The sequence below is a fragment of the Microcebus murinus genome, chromosome 14 (genome assembly GCF_040939455.1).
Source record: "Microcebus murinus isolate Inina chromosome 14, M.murinus_Inina_mat1.0, whole genome shotgun sequence".
Taxonomy (NCBI): domain Eukaryota; kingdom Metazoa; phylum Chordata; class Mammalia; order Primates; family Cheirogaleidae; genus Microcebus; species Microcebus murinus.
The window spans coordinates 54,379,209-54,399,651 of NC_134117.1; the positions used below are offsets into that span (position 1 = coordinate 54,379,209).

The 20,443-nt window shown below is 37.0% G+C and overlaps 2 protein-coding genes and 1 non-coding gene across 4 annotated transcripts in view; all 3 read right to left on the minus strand.

Annotated features, from left to right (window-relative positions):
• The window catches only part of PSAP (prosaposin), a 367,269-nt gene that overhangs the window by 303,756 nt on the left and 43,070 nt on the right, over nucleotides 1-20,443 (minus strand). The gene's annotated exons all lie outside the window — the stretch shown is intronic.
• ASCC1 (activating signal cointegrator 1 complex subunit 1) overlaps nucleotides 1-20,443 on the minus strand; it is a 91,239-nt gene that overhangs the window by 70,077 nt on the left and 719 nt on the right. The window contains exons 2-6 of one of the 2 annotated variants that reach the window (XM_076010078.1): nucleotides 19,986-20,235; nucleotides 18,830-18,974; nucleotides 17,594-17,693; nucleotides 12,611-12,708; nucleotides 6,897-7,075 (exon numbers count right to left, since the gene is read on the minus strand). In XM_076010078.1, coding sequence (XP_075866193.1) covers nucleotides 6,897-7,075; nucleotides 12,611-12,708; nucleotides 17,594-17,693; nucleotides 18,830-18,941 — 489 coding nt within the window. In that variant the 5' untranslated portion in view covers nucleotides 18,942-18,974; nucleotides 19,986-20,235. The remainder of the gene's footprint in view (nucleotides 1-6,896; nucleotides 7,076-12,610; nucleotides 12,709-17,593; nucleotides 17,694-18,829; nucleotides 18,975-19,985; nucleotides 20,236-20,443) is intronic. The other variant, XM_012762554.2, reaches the window with a different exon arrangement.
• Nucleotides 20,293-20,399, minus strand: LOC142875750 (U6 spliceosomal RNA). Its single transcript, XR_012923045.1, has one exon. It is a non-coding gene; the product is annotated as a U6 spliceosomal RNA (small nuclear RNA).

Genomic DNA, 20,443 nt, shown 5'->3' on the forward strand with positions numbered 1-20,443 from the left:
ATAACTACAAATCCTGCAACTCCCCTTATACATGAAGAATTTTAAATTATACACTAAAGCTTATATGTAACATTTTCTTCTTCAGTGATAATACTAACTGGAAAAAAATAGTCTTAACTGAGGGAGTTGGGGGAATGCAGACCCATTACTGACCCATGTCAGCCTTCACACTACAACATGTGCAGAATTATGTAGTTTCTGGAACTATCACCTATTCAGGTTTTTTAGAAAGCCTGAGAAATCCCCTGTTGCTTCATACAGATCTATAAGCCTTCAGAATGTTCCACCACACACAGTTTTGAATTACTGTTTTTCATTACTGATGTGCTTTCTACTGGACCCTGCTGTGAGATAAAGTGGAATTATAGCAGCATTACGAACTACAGAATGATTGAGAGATATACAGGGTTGTAATATACTTCTTGAACTTGCAGACAGTGAGACATCTTTGAATCTTAATGCGAGAGGAAAGAGTGAAAAAATAAGGTGCAGTTTATCTGCAGATCACATAGATGAAGAATACCTTGCCAATGTCTGTGAGCAGCTAAATCCTACACTAAATACTCAGGCTTAGGGAGGTGAAGCACAGGGATGATGGTGATAATGTTTGCAGTCAAACAATATTTCTTATATAACTGATGAGCACTAAGGAAGGTGATTTCAGGAAATGCTATCCTGAAAGGTAAATTCAGTTTTCTTGGAGAATCAAGGGTGAGGTGAAGGACAAGCGTGCTACCAAAGAGGGGAAAGAGGCCAACTATTTTAAAGGAATAAAGAAGTTCAAGGAAGGGTAACAGGACAGAATGAGACTTGGGAGTGAGAAAGTTGTCTATTGTACCAGAAATGTGACCTTCATAACAATGTTTAACAATGAAAATGAATGGCTATGGTAGGCAGAATTCTCAGAATGACCCCCAAAAACCTTCAGCCTGATATAACTGACCCCACCCCCTGACTCTTGATGGAACCTGTGACTGTGATAATATATCAATCCTATGACTGTATGTCATATGGTATAGTTGACCTTAAGAGAGATTACCCCAATGAGCCTAATCCATACACAAAAGCTCTTTAAAAAGTAGAGTCTTTGGGCTGGGTACGGTGGCTCACACCTGTAATACTAGCACTCTGGGAGGCCGAGGCGAGTGCACTGCTCAAGGTCAGGAGTTCAAAACCAGCCTGAGCAAGAGCGAGACCCTGTTTCTACTATAAATAGAAAGAAATTCATTGGCCAAACATATATCTATATTTAAAAAAATTAGCCGGGCATGGTGGTGCACGCCTGTAGTTCCAGCTACTCGGGAGGCTGAGGCAGGAGGATCGCTTGAGCCCAGGAGTTTGAGGTTGCTGTGAGCTAGGCTGATGCCACAGCACTCTAGCCTGGGCAACAAAAAGTGAGACTCTATCTCAAAAAAAAAAAAAAAAAACAGAAAGCAGATTAGCGGTCGACCAGAATCAGTGGCAGGAGGTGAGAGGGCAGGGAGTGGGGGCCAACAAAGATAAAACTTGTGGGGGTGATGGAAATATTTTAAATCTTGTTTGTGATGGTTGTTACATTGGTGTATGTACTTGTCAAAACTCATCAAACGGTATTCTTAAAATGGGTGCATTATATTTCATGTAAATTATAACAAAACTGATTTTTAAAATAAAAAGGAAAAAACCATGAAAAAATTTAAGTTTGCATTCCCTTAACATGCATTATTCTATTTCTTAGAATTTATCACAAAGAAATCAGCAAAGACATAAAGATACATGGACACAGATGTGCACTGCAACATTATTTAACAGAAATAATTTCCTCTAACGTTCCATCAGTAGGGGATTGATTAAATAAATAAATTAGGGCATCCTCATAGAACACTTCACAACAATTAAAAATGGGAATTAGATTCTTATGTATGGACCTGAAACACATTATTAAGTAAATAAGGTAATTACAAAACAGTGTATAACATAACTTTTTTTTTTTTTTAGAGATGAGGTCTTGTTATATTGCCCAGGCTAGCCTCGAACTTCTGGACTCAAGTGGATCCTCCAGCCTCTGCCTCCTGAGTAGCTGGGATTACAAGTGTGAGTTACTGCACCCGGCTAACAAATGTATATAACAAACTCATATGTAAACTCAAAAAAATTTATGAGCCAACTCTGTACCAAGAGATGTTATCTTTTTCCTATGTTATTAAGCAAAGGAATGTTGAGACCATCTCTATTTTACAGATGAGGAAACTCTATCAGAGATGTCAAATGAGTTTCAGAGGTACCAAACCAAGACTGAATACCATCACACAGTCTATCAGGAAACAATTCCAACAGGTATACGTTCTTTAAAGCTTCCAGAAGGAAACTCACTTAAACTGGTAATAAATACAGAGTACTACTAGAAAATGACTACAGGCTTTCAAAGCCATCTGCCTGTCATTCTAACACCAGAATGAAACTTAACTAAAAATCTCTTCCATATAATATAGATAACGGTCCCTTACTTATTTCCTCTTTTATGTGATGCTTATTTCCAGCTGTTATCAGGGCCTAACTTAATGGCAGGAAGGAGGCTATTAAGCCTATGTCTGTATGCAGTCTCCCTGAAAGTAGGAAGGAAATACTTTGGACTGATTAAGGCCATCATGACATTCATGGCAGACAATCTCATTCCGGCCAAATTAAAGTTGTAATTCCAATATTTGTTCCCTGCCAGCCCTTATCAGCAGCCAAAAGAAAAGTGAGAAAGTTAATGTAAGTGTGTATACACATGCACGCACACACACACACACACACACACACACGATAATTACAATCTGTTTGTCTTATATAAGGTATTTGTAACATTCCAAAGAATATATACAATGACTGAGCTTCAACTAGTTGATATTCACAAGGTAAAATAATTTTAAAAATAAAATTAGTGGGGGATGGTGGCACATGCCTGTCGTTCTAGCCATGTGAAAGGATTGCTTGAGCCCAGGAGTTCAAGATTACAATGAGCTATGGTCACACCACTGCACTCCAGCCTGGGTGACAGAGCAAGATCCTATCTCTAAAGTAATAATAATAATTTCAAAACTTACCAGCTCCTGTTACCCTCAAAATTACCAGCCTATACTGAAACTTCAGTGTTCCTGATCTCTACTACACTCCATTCCCACCGAGAATGAAATCATCTTGCTATGAAATGTTAAGGAGAAAAATGATGTTCTGACATCATAACATCCACATATATATTTGAATATTTGACTTAAACATATGACCTTATTTAAGCACATAAATACCAAGTTAGTTATTTAAAAATGGGTTATACAATTCTATACTAAGTCCAGGCTGTCTCTCATTATTTGCCCAATCTGAATCTATTCACAGTCATAACATCCTTCTCAAATAATCAATTTTACCAATTTTCACCTCTTGCCCCACAAAAGTACTTGGTTTCTAATACTTCTATACTTGTATATCTCTCTCTCACCATATTCTAACACCTAAGACCAGCTTTAGCAATACAAACAGGACAGAAGAAAGGAAAGGAAAGGAAAAAAAGAAGGAAAAGAAAGGAAGAAAGGGAGGGAGGATTGGTGGGAGGGAGGAATCTTTTAAAATTTTTCAGCCAAAACATTTCCACTGACATAGCCCACAACTATCAACGCTAGCCTTCATCTACTCTTCACACTACAAAAAATACTATCAACTTCAACCTAACTGGCAGTAAATACAGCAAGAGTAGCAGCTACCATTTATTAAATGCTTTTATGTATTAAGCACCATACTAAGTACTTTATGTTATCTAATTTAATCCTTCCTACAATCCTCACAAGTAGGCTGTAAAGATTTGGAGAAGTTCATTTGCCCAAGTCCACACAGATCAAGGAACCCAGAATCAGATCTAAGTCATCAGTTTCAAGAACCAAAGACATAAACCGCTATTTTATTTTATTCCAAATGCTTTTATTTCTCTGTTCACTACAATATCAAGAAAGCACAGCATAGACAAACATAAGCAAAAAAAGAACCTTGAACTAAACTTCACACCTCATAAAAAAAAAATTAACTAGATCATAGAGCTAAATATAAAAAGGCAAAACTATAAAAATTCTAAAAGAAAATATAAGAGAAAAGCTTCATATTTCAGGGTTAGGAAAAGAGTTCTTAGACATAACATTAAAGGTACAATCCATAAAAGAAAAAATTAATAAACAGGACTTCATCACTGGTAAGAGAATGAAAAGACAAGCTACAGATCGGAAGAAAATATTTGCAAATCACATATCCTTGAAAGGACTTAAATCCATATTATATAAAAAGAACTCTAAAAATTCAATAGCAAGAAAACAACTCAATTTTAAAATGTGCAAAAGATGTGAACAGACACCTCATCAAACAGGATATAAGGATGGCAAAAAAAATACATGACAGGGCAGGGTGCAGTGGCTCACACCTGTAATCCTAACACTTTTTTGAGGCTGAGGAGAGAGGATTGCTTGAGGCTAGGAGTTCGAGTCTAGCCTGAGCAAGAGTGAGACCATTTCTCTACCAAAAATAGAAAAATTAGCTGCACACGGTGGTGCATGCCTGTAGTCCTGGATATTTAGGAGGCTGAGGCAGGAGGATTGCTTGAGCCCAGGAGCTGGAGGTTGCAATGAGCTATGATGACACCACTACACTCTAACCAGGGGGACAGAGTGAGACCCTGTCTCAAAAAAAAAAAAAAAAAGCATATAACAAAATGTTCGACATCATAAGCCATTAGAGAAACACAAATTAAAACCACAAGAGAATGTCACTACATACCTAAAATGGCTAAAATAAAAAATAATGACAACACCAAATGCTGGCAAGGATGGAGGATTGAGAGCAATTGGAATTCTCACATTACTGGTAGGAATGCAAAATGGTACAGGCACTCTGACAAACAGTTTGGCAGTTTATAAAAGTTAAACACACACCTAACATATATCCCAGCAGTCCTACTCCTAGGTGTTTACTGCAAGAAATGAAAACTTACATTCACACAAAAACCTATACACAAACGTCTATAGTTTTATTCATAATTGCCAAAAACTGAAAAAAAACTAAATATCCACCAGTGGGTGAATGGATAAGCAAACGGTGGCACATCCATAAAGTTGAATACAACTCAGAAATAATAGGGAATGACCTACTGATACACACAACTTGGTTGAATCCCAAAGGCATTATGCTGAGTGAAAGAAGTCAGTCTCAAAAGGTTACCTACTGTACAATTTCATTTATATGACATTCCCCAAAAGACAAAACTACTGTGAGGAAGAGATCAGTGTACAGAATGAAGGAGTTTTGGGGGTAGAACTGTTCTGTATCCTAATTGTAGTGGTAGTTACAAAAATCTAAACATGTGTTATTCATTGAAACATACATCCAAAAGTCAATTTTATTGTATAATAATTTTAAAGATAAAATTGAAAAAGTTTAATTCTTCAGAGGATAATTGGTTAACCAAATAGGGATCTAAAAAAGTTACAGCCTTACCTCTTACCATATATCAAAATATATTCCAAAGGAAATAAAAAGTTAAATGTAACTTATGAAGTAATACTGATCTTCTTAATACACATGTATGAAGCTCTTACAAATAAATTTTAAAAAAGAATACTCCCAAAGACAAATAGGCCAAGACATGAACAACAGAATTAAATATATGAAAATGTCCTATCTCATAAATAATCTCATAAATAATCAAATAAACAATAAAGCAAATGAACTAATATTTTATCAATTAGATTATTAAAAAAATCTTAAAAGAGTAACACCGAGTATTGACAAAAGTGGGAAAAGAAACCTAAAGAAAACTATAGTTTGGAGTATAAAGGGCTATATTCCTGAAATAATTTGGATTATATACATATCAAAAAACTCAAACACACATACTCTTTTTCCACTTTTAGGAATTTAAGTAAAAAAATAATCAGACTAGTGCCAATGTATGCAGAATACTCATAACAATATTCTGTATAATAATGAAAATAGAAACAATAAAGGTTGAATAATTATATATCCATATAATAGAATAGTAAGTAACCACTAAAAAATCAAGTAATCAGAATAGTTAATGAAATCATTAGGCTACTTTAGTCATCATTGCTATAATTTCCTACCTGATCGCCAAAGCAAAGGTAAAAGATTTAGGTTTCTGTTCATTGACAAAATAATGCTCATAGTATAATGCTATGTTTCAAAGAAAGCAGACTATAAGACCATATACAAGCTAAATTTTATTTTTTAAATGTATATGCATGTATGCACACATTGATACGCACAGGTATATATAATATGCCACAATAGTATTTCTCAGTGGTAGGATTATGGGTGATTTTTTTATTAATCTTTTCTGAATTTTCTAAATTTTCTATAATAAACATATATCGCTTTCATAGAATTTTTTCAATTGACTAAAATTATTTCCAAAAGGAGTTTTAATACTTGTTTTCTAATCTGGATTACCTGCTATTATTCCGGTCATAAGCATTTCAGTTATATGATAATTCTATATGCAAATTTGTCTTTTAAAAAAATCTGTCTTTTAGTTACTAACCTCAAATGAAACATGACTGCCAGAAAAGAGAAAATCCACATATAATGGCATCTCATTAACACTGCCACCCAAAAGATGCAGAATAGTGTATATATTAGGATGAGCCGTTTGTGTATTAAAAATTTTTAAACATATTTTGGTAATATATAGAAATTTATGGACTAATACGTCTATACTTTTTTTCAGGTCAGTATTACAAGAAACTATCAGAAATAGTTACCTTTTTTGGTGGGGAAGAGTTTTGTTTCATTTCTGAGTATTGTTTCATTTATGAACCACTTTTATACTCTTTTTATATTTGATTTTTTTTTAACTTTTTGTTTTGTTTGCTGCTTACCATGGAACACTTCTCCAGTACTTCTTCCTGGAACCTCAGGAATCCTTCCTGAATCTCAACTTCATTGAGGAAAAAGGCAAGGAAGTGAGTGAAGGGCTGCTTTCTTCTAAAAGTGTCCAAAAGAACCTCAATCCGAGTTCGGGCAGAAATTACACCATTTCGATGCTGGCCAGTGATTACTGCAAGCAAAGAAAAAAGGGTTAACATGTTCAAGGATCCTCAAATGCTTGTAAGATAGTGACTTCTTGATACTGTCATGCATGGGGAGCTAAAAAGGTTCTGAATGAGTACATAAATCTTAACAGGGGACAATACCATGTGTAAGAAAGCTGTTAATGAATTCAATTTAAGCAGAATCAGGCTTAAAAATAGAAAATCCTTAAGACCAGCTTATGAAATAGAAAAATGAGTTCAAAAGCTACAAAACAAACCCTCATACACTGCTGGTAGGAATGTAAAATAGTATAGCCACTATTGAAAAGTTTGGTCATCCCTTAAAAAGTTGAATATAGAATTACCCTGTGGCCCAGAAATTCCACTCCTAGGGATACCCAAAATAAGTAAATACTGGTGTTCAAACAAAACTTGTACACAAATGTTCACAGCAGCTCTATTCATAATAGCCAAAAGGTAGAAACAACCCAAATGTCCATCAACTGAGGAACAGATCAACAAAATGTGGTATATCCATAAAAAGAAATATTCAGCAATAAATTTCTCATGAAATACTAGTACATGATACAATGTAGAAGAACCTTGAAAATATAATGCTAAGTGAAAGAAGCCAGATACAAGAAGCCACATATTTTATGTACTCATTTATAGGAAATATCGAGAACAAGCAAATTCATAGAGACAGAAAGCAGATTAGCAGTAGCCAGGGGCTGGGGGTAGGGCAGAAAGGGGAGTGACTATTTAACAGGTATGAAATTTCCTTTTGGGATGACAAAATATTCTGAATATAGACAGTGGTGATGTAGCACAACATTACGAGTGTACTAAATGCCAGTAAAATTTAACATTTTCAAAAGATCAAATGGGGCCAGGCGCGGTGGCTCACGCCTGTAATCCTAGCTCTTGGGAGGCCGAGGCGGGCGGATTGCTCAAGGTCAGGAGTTCGAAACCAGCCTGAGCAAGAGCGAGACCCTGTCTCTACTATAAATAGAAAGAAATTAATTGGCCAACTGATATATATATATAAAAAATTAGCCGGGCATGGTGGCGCATGCCTGTAGTCCCAGCTACTCGGGAGGCTGAGGCAGAAGGATCGCTCGAGCCCAGGAGTTTGAGGTTGCTGTGAGCTAGGCTGATGCCACGGCACTCACTCTAGCCTGGACAACAAAGCGAGACTCTGTCTCAAAAAAAAAAAAAAAAAAAAAAATCAAATGGTAAATTTTATGTCATGTGTATTTTACCACAATAAAAAAAAAGAAAAATACAATTAACAACAAATTAAGGGCAAACAAATAGAACTTTCTTTTATGTGAATTTTACCTAAATTAAAAAAATACTTTGGCAAAAATTGTTAGTGATTTACTTTAGCAAAAGAGCAAAGGAGAATCTACTACAATATAATCCTATCCTCTGTGTACAAAAATAGAAAGTTAAAATAAAAATGTTTATCTACACATAAATTGTATTTATAGATACCAAATGTATCTATATACATTTCCATGTTTTAGTCTGTACTATGTCTTTACGTGTAAATAAATGAAAGCAGTGGGAAAAATGCCACAAAGCCTAGATAACTGTCTGCAAAGAAAGAAAAAATCATTTAGGGATTACATAATCTCTGTTTAAGCAGAGATTAAACTTCTCGGTTCTATAACTGACAGGGCTTGCTTCAAAACAGTAATTAAGAGAAGGTGGAGAAGATATGCACAATTAACAAAATTGGCATTTCAACAGAATATTTATTAAAGGGAAAAAGACAGACCTCTGAACATGAAATAAAATATTGAAGTACCAACTATAGTGGTAGTAAAATATGCTATATGTTTTAAAGACCACAAAGCCTGTTCTTTCCAGGCAACTGTAGAAGTAGAAGAAATAATTCCATTTACTTGTCCTAACACTTTCCATGAAAGCAGTTGAAATGTTCTATAAGAATGACCTTTCTATTTATTAATAAGAATGAAAGTATTGTATTCATTATGTTTTAGAGAAACAAAATAGAAATTTCTAGGAAAAGAAGTAAATTATGAATGGATTATTAAGAAGCCTGAGAATTGTTTGTCAAAGCATAAAATTAACATAAGTAACTACCATAAAATGTAAAAAAAAAAGGAAACATGGAGATAGTGTTTTTTAAATGACATTATTTATATTATCAGATAGAATACACTATGAGAATCCAAAAGACTCAAATGCCCAGTGAAGGGAACTATCTGTAGCAGACACTCAAATATTGTGCTAGAGAAATACTAACAAAGAAAGGTTCAAAGGTAAACTAGAACAAAATTAAAGGAAAGTCAAAACTATAATTATCTCTGCCACAGACCAAAAATAGGGTGAGAAACTAAATGATGGGGGGGAAAGGGAACCTTAAAACTCATGTTTATATTTCATTTCTATAAAAATTTGGTACAAAATGCAAAATCTGCTCTTTTTCCTTAAGGTGGTTTGGTAGAGAATAAGATTAGTAAGATGTTTTCATTTTTGTAATATAGAAAACTGAAAGTGACATTTGAAAGATGCCAAGAGACAATGATTTCCAGGCAAGAGTCAAAGTTGATCAACCATGACTAAAGAGCAAATATAAGGTTAGATATATTCTACAAATACAAGTACCTGAGAGTACCAGAATTTACGTGGCATGGGTCTAAGGACTACAACAAGAAACATAGAGAAGGAAAATAGGCCAGGCGCAGGGGCTCACGCCTGTAATCCTAACACTTTGGGCAGCAGAGGCTGGAGGACCACTTGAGGCCAGAAGTTCAAGACCAGCCTGGGCAACAAAGCAAGAAAAATCAACTGTTCATGGTGGTGGCCTGCACCTGCAGTCCCAGCTACTTGGGAGCTGAGGCGGGAGGATTGCTTGAGCCCAGAAGTTCAACCATGCAGTGAGGTATGATTGGGCCACTGTACTCCAGCCTGTATGACAGAGTAAGACTCTATTAAAAAATAACAATTAAAGGCATTCATATTAAATTTTTTATAAACCAACTCCCTAACCACAGTGACAACATCATTTTAAAAGCTTCTGGTATCCCATTGCCTGAGATTTCAAAACACACAAGACCAGATCCTTATCTAGAAGACCAATTAAATCCTACTAGATCATTTCCTTCTCTAGTTTCTCTAATCTAGGAGAGGCAGAAGAAAATGAGTAAATGATGGCAAATATCATACCAATGCAACTGCAGTCTTGACTTCACATGACAACTCAGTTTATTATAACCAATAAATTTGCTTTTTCTAAATACTTTACTTTCCTAGAAGACCAACCCCTGTTTATCCTCTTGCTTTTCAATTAAATTAGCTCCATTAAATTCTTACTTTTAACAATCAGACACACTAGTTTTTCACACTGTAACATTTGAGCTTTCTACGTCAAAATAGAATCTTTACAACCTGCCTACCCTTTTCTTGATAAGTTTTGGAATAACTCCAGTATCTTAAAATGGCTATAGTCTCCACATTTATACTATGTTATAATTTTTACTGCAGTAAAGATTATTATATATGTTACTACACATATAGAAAAAAATGGGAACTATAGTAACCATTAATAGTGATTATGTCTGGGATTCATATTACAAGAGACTTCCTTTGTATCTTACATATAATTCCTGCAAGCTTTCACGTTTTTTGAAAGCATGTATTAGTTTTATAATAAGAAAAAACTAGATAGAAGCCGGGTGCGGTGGCTCACGCCTGTAATCCTAGCACTCTGGGAGGCTGAGGTGGGCGGATTGCTCGAGGTCAGGAGTTCGAAACCAGCCTGAGCAAGAGCGAGACCCCGTCTCTACTATAAATAGAAAGAAATTAATTGGCCAACTAATATATATATAAAATTAGCCGGGCATGGTGGCGCATGCCTGTAGTCCCAGCTACTCGGGAGGCTGAGGCAGCAGGATTGCTTGAGCCCAGGAGTTTGAGGTTGCTGTGAGCTAGGCTGACGCCACGACACTCACTCTAGCCTGGGCAACAAAGTGAGACTCTGTCTCAAAAAAAAAAGAAACTAGATAGAAAAGCTTTAATGCAATTATAAAATTATATCAATATTTGTAACCTGAACTAAAGCTTAAGGAAAAACCCAAGTTTTTACACTTATAATTCTAATGAACTGAATATTTATTTTAATAACAGTCCTTTGAAAATGTTGTTAAAGTTCTTCTGCTAGAGTTTGATGGGGAAAACTCTAGCACAGTACTGGCCAATACAGGAGCCCACATGCAGCTAGTTAAATTAATTATAATTTAATAAAATTTTAAAAATCAGTTTCTCAGTCACACTAGCCATATTTCAAGTTCTCATAGAACATGAGGCCAGTACTGGACACATGTGGCTCCTGTAATGGATGGCACAGATACAAAACATTCTCACAACCACAGAAAGTTCTTTTTGATAGCACTGCTCTAAAGTCAACTATGACTTAATCATCAAGGTGATTATCTAATATAGCACAAAATGAGAAAGGTACTTGTAATTTTTTTCTGCTAAAACTCAATATATTCAATGGGTGTTTATAAAAAATGGATTATTGGAGACTGCTGCATTCTTTGACTTTGAAAAAGTCCCATCAGTCTAAAATGAGTTTACAATTTTGTTCCTACAGTACCTCTCACTCAAAGCCAAAGTACAGTGTGTCCTGGTTCACATTGATGCTTGGTACAGATACTTTCTGACTTGATTTATACTGCCAAACTATTTTTCCTCATCTGAATATTTATTTGAGTCAGGTTATATTATTTTAATCATTACTCTTATATTAAACAATTTCCTTCCTGGTCTACAAAGCAAGGGTAAAAAGCTTAAGAAAACACTTAATGGAAAACACTGAACTTTATATTATATTCACAGATCTCATTGGCTTTCTCTAATTCTAACTTGAAACAATTTACAAACTCCATTTCAAGCTACCAAAGCATAAAAGAAATCTCCTCTAGGCCGGGCGCTGTGGCTCACGCCTGTAATCCTAGCTCTTGGGAGGCCGAGGCGGGCGGATTGCTCAAGGTCAGGAGTTCAAAACCAGCCTGAGCAAGAGCGAGACCCCGTCTCTACTATAAAAAATAGAAAGAAATTAATTGGCCAACTGATATATATATAAAAAATTAGCCGGGCATGGTGGCACATGCCTGTAGTCCCAGCTACTCGGGAGGCTGAGGCAGGAGGATCGCTTGAGCCCAGGAGTTTGAGGTTGCTGTGAGCTAGGCTGACGCCACGGCACTCACTCTAGCCTGGACAACAAAGCGAGACTCTGTCTCAAAAAAAAAAAAAAAAAGAAATCTCCTCTAATACACAATGAAACTGGAAGCTTTATTCTATCAATGCATGGTAAAGTATAAAATTAAGACCCAGGTACTCAATCAAGATAAGGTTGTATAACTCCATCTTTCCTCATTTGGGAGACTGGTATTGATATATCATTAAAAGGGTAACAGCTACAGAACCCCATAGAGAGAACATATCATTAAATGCTGCAATAGCGTTAAATTATTCCATACATATGCACAAGTGACTGCAAATGTAACACACATACTGAGTCTCACCAATTTCTCCATCTTGTCCAGGTTTAGGAATGCTAATAGAAGTTTTAGTCTCCACTTCTATTTTCTTCTTAGTGTCCCCTCTCTTTCCAACTATATGCCTATAATAGGGAGAAAAATTAATTAACAGAAGGGGATTAAGAAATAATGTACCAAAATAAAGAATCCCATCATGTTTAAGTCCTTTATGGCCAGAGATACTCCCTTACAGAAAAGTGCTTCCATAAAAGCTCAATATTTGTGGAGGAAACTACAAGTCATCTAACTTCACAGAACATGTTGCATTAAACTCACTGGCAAAAGGATGCCATGTAGCGAATTCAGTGTACAGACAGAATAACCATGCCCAACACCTGTTTGCTCCTTAAAATTAGATTCAAAATCCAGGTCTACAGTTCAGTGAAAGCAAAGCTGGCATAGTCTCAGAAGGCACTTCTAGCAACCAATGGATCCACAATTTGAGAGGGAAAGAACCTTAATCATTTTGGAAAACACGTTAACTATATTATGAGTTCACCCTAAGGGGATTATCCCTGATTAATTAAACAAGGATAAACAGCTTAGCAAAGAGCAGAATTCACCACTCAGGTCAGATCCAAAAGCACTGGAAGTAAAAAGGTAACCCTCAGGCTGAATTCAGCACATGGAATGTTTTCTTTGGAGATTACATCCAAAAATATATATTTTTGCAGATTCTTAAGAAAAATTAGAAGATCTGACAACTCATAGCAACAGGCTGAAGCCAACTCTGGACTATCCTCTGAAGATGGGACATTAGCCCATCACAATTCCATCACTTCCTACAGTCTTTGATCTAACCCCACATCAATCACTTATTGACTCATTTACACTATGTTGCCTGTACTTTCTAATATAAATAATTTTGACAATCCAAGGTTATCTTCTGGAACCCATAGTAATTAGATGTGTTAAAGTAAATGAGACTACTGGATCCCAAGAGAGAAGTTTCAGAGTCTATAAAGCACTAAGAGACCATCAGAGGACTATAAAATTAAAATAAAAAGCTCCCCATCATAAACATTCCTTCAACTTCCATGATTTCAATTACAGTACCCAATACTATGGGTGACTATTTCTAAAACTATTCATTTGTTTTTTACATGGGATAACCAAGCCAAATTATTTCCATTAAGATCTATTGTAGTAAGCCAGTTTTTAATAAACAAGATGTTCAGAAAAGGAACTCTATAATTTCCATGTGGTTACCATCTGTGTTGGGCTGGAGATTGTATCTCACCAACACTATCAGGCCTTTGTCTTTCTCTGCCTTAACTCCTAATTAGGGGTGTTTTCAATCAGGCCCCCGTTTGTTGGTATGTGATGAGTGAACAAGCCTATCACAAAAAGTAGTTGACTCAAAGTGTTATTAATTAATAATCGAGGCTTCAGGGCCTTAGAAAGAGAAGTGGTTGTGGTTAAAGAGGCTTTAAAATCAACCCTTGAGCAAGTCAGTTTAGTCACTCTAAGCCTACTTCTTCACTTAGAAAAATGTAGTGAATAATACCTATGTACAGTAAGGTTGTTACAAGGATTAAATGTGATCATACAAGAAAGAGCTTCCCAATGAATGGCACAGAGCTCCTTACAGTCCACACTACCCTCATTAAGTCCATAATGGCATCCTTCCAGTTAAAAGTACAGTTAAACTCAAAAGAGGTTTACATGGAAAGCCTAAAATATTCACTATAATAATACAGATAAGCAGTGAAAAGGTAGCTCCTTGGTTAAATATGTAAGTGGAAATTCCCACCAGATCAAGTGGTTCTCAGTCTTGGCTAACCACTGGAATCACCTGAGGGGCTTCAAAACTAATGATGCCTGGGTCCCACTCAGAGAGATTAATTGGTCTGGTGTGCACCCAGGCATGAGAATTTTTAAAAGCTCCCCAGGTGATTCTAATGTACACCTGAGACTGAGAATCACACAGCATTAGACAGATTCCATGGATAAGTGTTGCTAGTATTAGACTTTGATTATAAATTAGTCTAGCCCGGTAATTTCTTCCTTGATCCAAATAAACCTACAAAAATGATTTATAAGAAAGATATCTTCCTAGTAAACATTATCTATTAATTAAAATTTAGTAGAACCAGGCCGGGCATGGTGGCTCACCCCTATAATCCTAGCACTCTGGGAGGCCGAGGCGGGCAGATTGCTCAAGGTCAGGAGTTCGAAACCAGCCTGAGCAAGAGCAAGACCTCGTCTCTACTATAAATAAAAAAGAAATTAATTGGCCAACTACTATACATAGAAAAAATTAGCCAGGCATGGTGGTGCATGCCTGTAGTCCCAGCTACTCGGGAGGCTGAGGCAGGAGGATCACTTGAGCCCAGGAGTTTGAGGTTGCTGTGAGCTACGCTGATGCCACGCACTCACTCTAGCCTGGCAACAAAGTGAGACTCTGTCTCAAAAAAAAAAAAGATTTAGTAGAACCAATATTTAATCTAACATGCAAGTCATCTGGTTCATAATGAGTACTGAAAGTATATAGAAATCAAAAGATCAATTTAGGCCAGGTGCAGTGGCTCATGCCTGTAATCCTAGCACTCTGGGAGGCCAAGGTGGGCGGATTACTCAAGGTCAGGAATTCAAAACCAGCCTGAGCAAGAGCAAGACCCCGTCTCTACTAAAAATAGAAAGAAATTAATTGGACAACTAAAAACATATAGAAAAAAATTAGCCGGACATGGTGGTGCATGCCTATAGTCCCAGCTACTTGGGAGGCTGAGGCAGTAGGATTGTTTGAGCCCAGGAGTTTGAGGTTGCTGTGAGCTAGGCTGATGCTACGGCACTCTAGCCCAGGGAACAGATTGAGACTCTGTCTCAAAAAAAAAAAAAACAACAAAAGATCAATTTAGAATTAGACATGTAAGGAATTTTTACACACCTTAGCAGCAACAGAAATACACATTAAGACATGTTAGATTGACCTTACCAAGAAACTGAGCCACAACTTTCTAAAATCAGGTTTGGGAAAAAAATGTCACTAGACCCTGATTGGCCCACATTCCAAGAGAATTTCATTCGTAATGGGTGTTTCAGAATGTTATCAAAGTTTGCCTCCTGGAGTTTGCTATGGTTTGGATATTTGACCCCTTCAAGTCTCATATTAAAATCTGATGCCCAGGCCGGGTGAGGTGGCACAAGCCTGTAATCCTAGCACTCTGGGAGGCCGAGGCGGGCGGATTCCTCGAGGTCAGGAGTTCGAGACCAGCCAGAGCAAGAGTGAGACCCCATCTCTACTATAAGTAGAAAGAAATTAACTGGCCAACTAATATATATAGAAAAAACTAGCCGGGCATGGTGGTGCATGCCTGTAGTCCCAGCTACTTGGGAGGCTGAGGCAGGAGGATCGCTTAAGCCCAGGAGTTTGAGGTTGCTGTGAGCGAGGCTGACGCCATGGCACTCACTCTAGCCTGGGCAACAAAGCGAGACTCTGTCTCAAAAAAAAAAAAAAAAAAAATCTGATGCCCAATGCACAGTGGGAGGTGTTTAGGTCATGGGGGCAGATTGTCATGAATAGCTTGGTTCCGTTCTCATGGTAATGAGTGAGTTCTCACACTATTAGTTCCTGAGAGAGCTGCTGAGAGAGTTGGTGGTTAAAAAGAGCCTAACAACTCCCCTTGCCATGCTTCCTCTCTCACCATGTGATCTCTGCATGTGGCTCCCTTTCACCTTCCACCTTGAGTGGAAGCAGCATGAGGCCCTCACCAGAAGCTGAGTGCCATGATTCTTGTACAGCCTGCAGAACCATGAGCCAAATAAACATCTTGTCTTTATAAATTGCCCAACCTAAACCAACACAAAGACAGAGCTTAAAGGCGGATGATTCCACATTTGTAGATTGTGTTTGGACAGACCTGATTCATCTGGAATAACACAAAAAAACAATTTATGGACTTTCTAGACCAGCCTTGTTTAGAGGTATAAGCCTCAAAGAAGCCAGTTAGCCACATAAGCTGACAATATTCCATAATATTAGTGGTTAATATGAGACAGAATGTGGGCAAACACACAAGTAAGCAAACACATATTGATGTGAACACAGTTTCCAACTAATTTATAAAGACGGCCCTAGACCAAGAATGTTTAGTCTTTGATAACCATTAGGGATTAATGGAACAGACACATGCCTGCTTTCAAGAAGCTTCCCATCTAGGACAGGAGTCATCAAATAGCACATAAACAAATATAAACATAAACTGTGATAAACACCACAAAGAAAAAGTAGTGTGTGTTATGGAAACATACAGTAGAGCAATCAATGTGGTTAGTGGGGATGATGGTGTCAAAGCAAGCTTCTGTAAGGAAGAAGAATATTACTATGTAATGAAGTGGAATGATGCTAAGGCAAAAAAAACCCACAAAAACCAGCATATGCAAAATCTCTAAGACAAGAAGAAGGAACTGTTGAGGAACTGAAGAAAACCAGTTGGGTGTAAGTGCAAAGCCAGGGAAAGAATGCTGAGCTGAGATTGAAAAATCCAGGGCCAGCTAAGCTGTGTTTAAGACTTTGGTCATTTCTCTAATAGTACAGCATTCTATCATCAATGGAAGGCCATTGATGGATTTTAAGCAGAGGTAGTAAAATAATCAGATTTGCCTTTTAAAAAGATCATTCCATCCTCAATGTGAAGAACAGACTGGGAAGAGAGCAAAAACCAATGTGGAGAGAACAGTGAGTAGGCTGTTTTGAGGAATCCACAGAAAAGGCAGAGGGGTAGCAATGAAGACAGAGATAAGCAGTGGATTCAAAGATATTTAAGAGGCCAAATCAACAGGACTTGGTGATACATGTGGAATGATTAAATTAATCTGTATTCAGTCCTTTGAAATTTTAGGATATAAAACACTAAACTATTTTATCATTAGTAATTAAGCATTGCAATAAGAACACTAAAGGGTCAGCTTCCCGCTAAGTTTCTGGAAATATCTCCCCACAGCGCTGCTGGAGACTTCACTCACTTGTAGAGCAGGCTAGGTGCCTTCACGATAGACCGGAATCCTTGAGGGGTCTGCTCCATCTCGTAGGCATCACATGGCTCATCAGTAGCCTCCATGGAACCTACAGAGAAATGGTGACATCTTGCTCAGTAATGCTGCTGCTCTGTGGACAGCAGGCTTCTCCTCAGCTGTCAACCAGCCAACCACTGTTGGGATTTTTAGAAAGCAATACACAGGCACAAGCACAAAGAACAGCCTGACACTTTACATTGCAGAACACTGCTCAAACATTCCTCCTGACCAACTCAGAAGAAATAAAGCATAAAAAACACACAATGACTATTCGAAACTTTTTAGTCCCAGAACCTTGGGAAAGTAGCAGATACACACAGTAGTCCACCCTTTACCTGGAGTTTCACTTTCCAAGGTAGGGTTAAACTTAACCACTATCAGCTGCAGTTCAAAAATATTATATACAATAAGATACTGAGAGAGAAAGACCGCATTCACATAACTTTGATTACAGTGTATTGTTATAATTGTTCTATTATTAGTCATTGTTGTTAATCTCTTATTATGTATAATTTATAAATTAAGCTTTATCATAGATATGTATGTGGAGTTGGCCCTCCATATCCAAGGGTTCCATATCTATGGATTCAACCAGCCATAAACAGAAAATATTTGGGAAAAAAAATTGTTTTAATACAGCAAAACATAGGACAAATTAAAAAAAACACAGTATAACAATTATTTACATAACACATTGTATTAAGTATTGTTAAGTAATCTAGAGATGATTGAAAATATATGGGAGGATGTACACAGGTTACATGCAAATACCGAACCATTTCACATAAGGCACATGAGAGCATCCAAGGATTTCAGTAGCACTGGACTAAATACATACGTTCATTTATTTCAACAATTTTTATATATTACTTCATAACTTTATATATAAAGGAACTTAATTTTGTCACAATATATTAATGGTTAACATTAATAGTAAACAAATTACCCCTTGTGACATTTAAGCCTCTGTACAAAGAAGAAACATAATCTGACTTATGAACTACAACTGAGAACACCTCAGTCAAACTCAAACTCTTCAGTACCCTGAGACATCAACACAAACAAAGCCGTGCGAACCAAAAATCTCAAATTTCTGTGCTGACACAGAAACACATTGAAACAAAACAAAGAATTGCTCCTGCAACACACAGGACATTTTACTGACCAAAGAGCAACTACAATTACCTTGATAGAAATCCTCATCTTCTTCTTCATGTTGGTAAGTCTGTTCTTGGATGGGATTCTTCCTGTAATTGCGACCATCAATTCTTACAAGCTGTGGACGCAAGACTTCCATGACACTTTCTCCAAATAATATTCCAGTAAAGTCCTGAAAAATAAATTATCTTTTTAATGAGAATTAAAAACCCTATCTCTATTGCATGAGCCATTACATAGGCATGAATTGGGAACCAGTTCACAGTACTTCTTACACAAAAGAAGAACTGAATTCCATTGGATTTCCCCTGCCCATAAACTGGTTAAAGTCAGTTGCTACATTTTCCATCAAACTGGCCCTCTCCAGAGAGAAAAGTAATTTGTAAACTATTTCTCACCCCAAAACAGGTGATTAAGAGGCATTTATATACAGCCCTCCCCTGACTTTGAAAGAGAGAATAAAGGTCTCTTTATTACTCTAAAGGGAATAAAATGCAGCCTTCAGTGTTTACCTAACCATTTGCAATCTCATTTTAGCATGATAATTAAAATAACAAGGGATATTTAATACACCTAACCATCAAAAACAAAAAGGAAAAAAAATTCCCTAAGTAATTTTAGAGTTGCTAGAAATATATACCAAACAATCAGATCCAGTTGCCTGTCAAAAGCACAGTGAAAATATGATACCCAATGTGGTTTTCCGACCAACATATTGCTGAGGTGAGGAGCCCCATTTCTACAGACCACTGCCCAAAACACTATGCATCACTCGCTGAGAAACCAAGCTTCTTAATAAAATCAATAATTTAGGAAACAAAGGTTCCTTATAGCTGTGATTAAGTTCAACCAATGTTCTTATCACATACAGTTTGGATAGTCTCAAAGCACAAAATACTGACAACTTCCAAAGATAATGGATTGACCCTCACTAATACACTAATGCTCAGTCCAGCGCTCAGCAAATAAATCACTTTAATTGATAGTTTGCTTACAGAACCAAGAAAATGTTTTATGTTGTGAGAAATAACAACATAGGGATAATCGACTTGGATGGAGGAAAAGGGGACATAATTAGCAATAGTTTAAAGACAGTATAGCTTAGCGGCCTATTCCCCTAAGACTTCTCAAAAAAAAAAAGTTCCCCACATAAACAGACTTTAGGCTGGGCACAGTGACTCACCCCCGTAAGTAATCCTAGCACTCTGGGAGGCTGAGGCTGGAAGATCACTTGAGCTCAGGAGACCAGCCTGAGCAAGAGTGAGACCCCGTCTCTATCAAAAACAGAAAAAATTAGCCGGCCGTTGTGGTGCACCTGTAGTCCCAGCTACTCTGGAGGCTGAGGCAGGAGGATCCCTTAAGCCCAGGAGTTTGAAGTTGCTGTGAGCTAGGCTGACGCCACTGCACTGTAGCCCGGGAAACACAGCAAACCTCTGTCTCAAAAAGCAAAAAACAAACAAAAAAAAATATTTTAATTTTTTAAAAAATGTATTTAATTTGAACACTTCACGCATTTGCGTGTCATCATTGCGCAGGGGCCATACTAATCTTCTCTGTATCGTTCCAATTTTAGTGTATGTGCTCCCGAAGCAAGCACACAAAAAAAATCATACTTTATTTAACGTTAAGTTCAGATCCTCA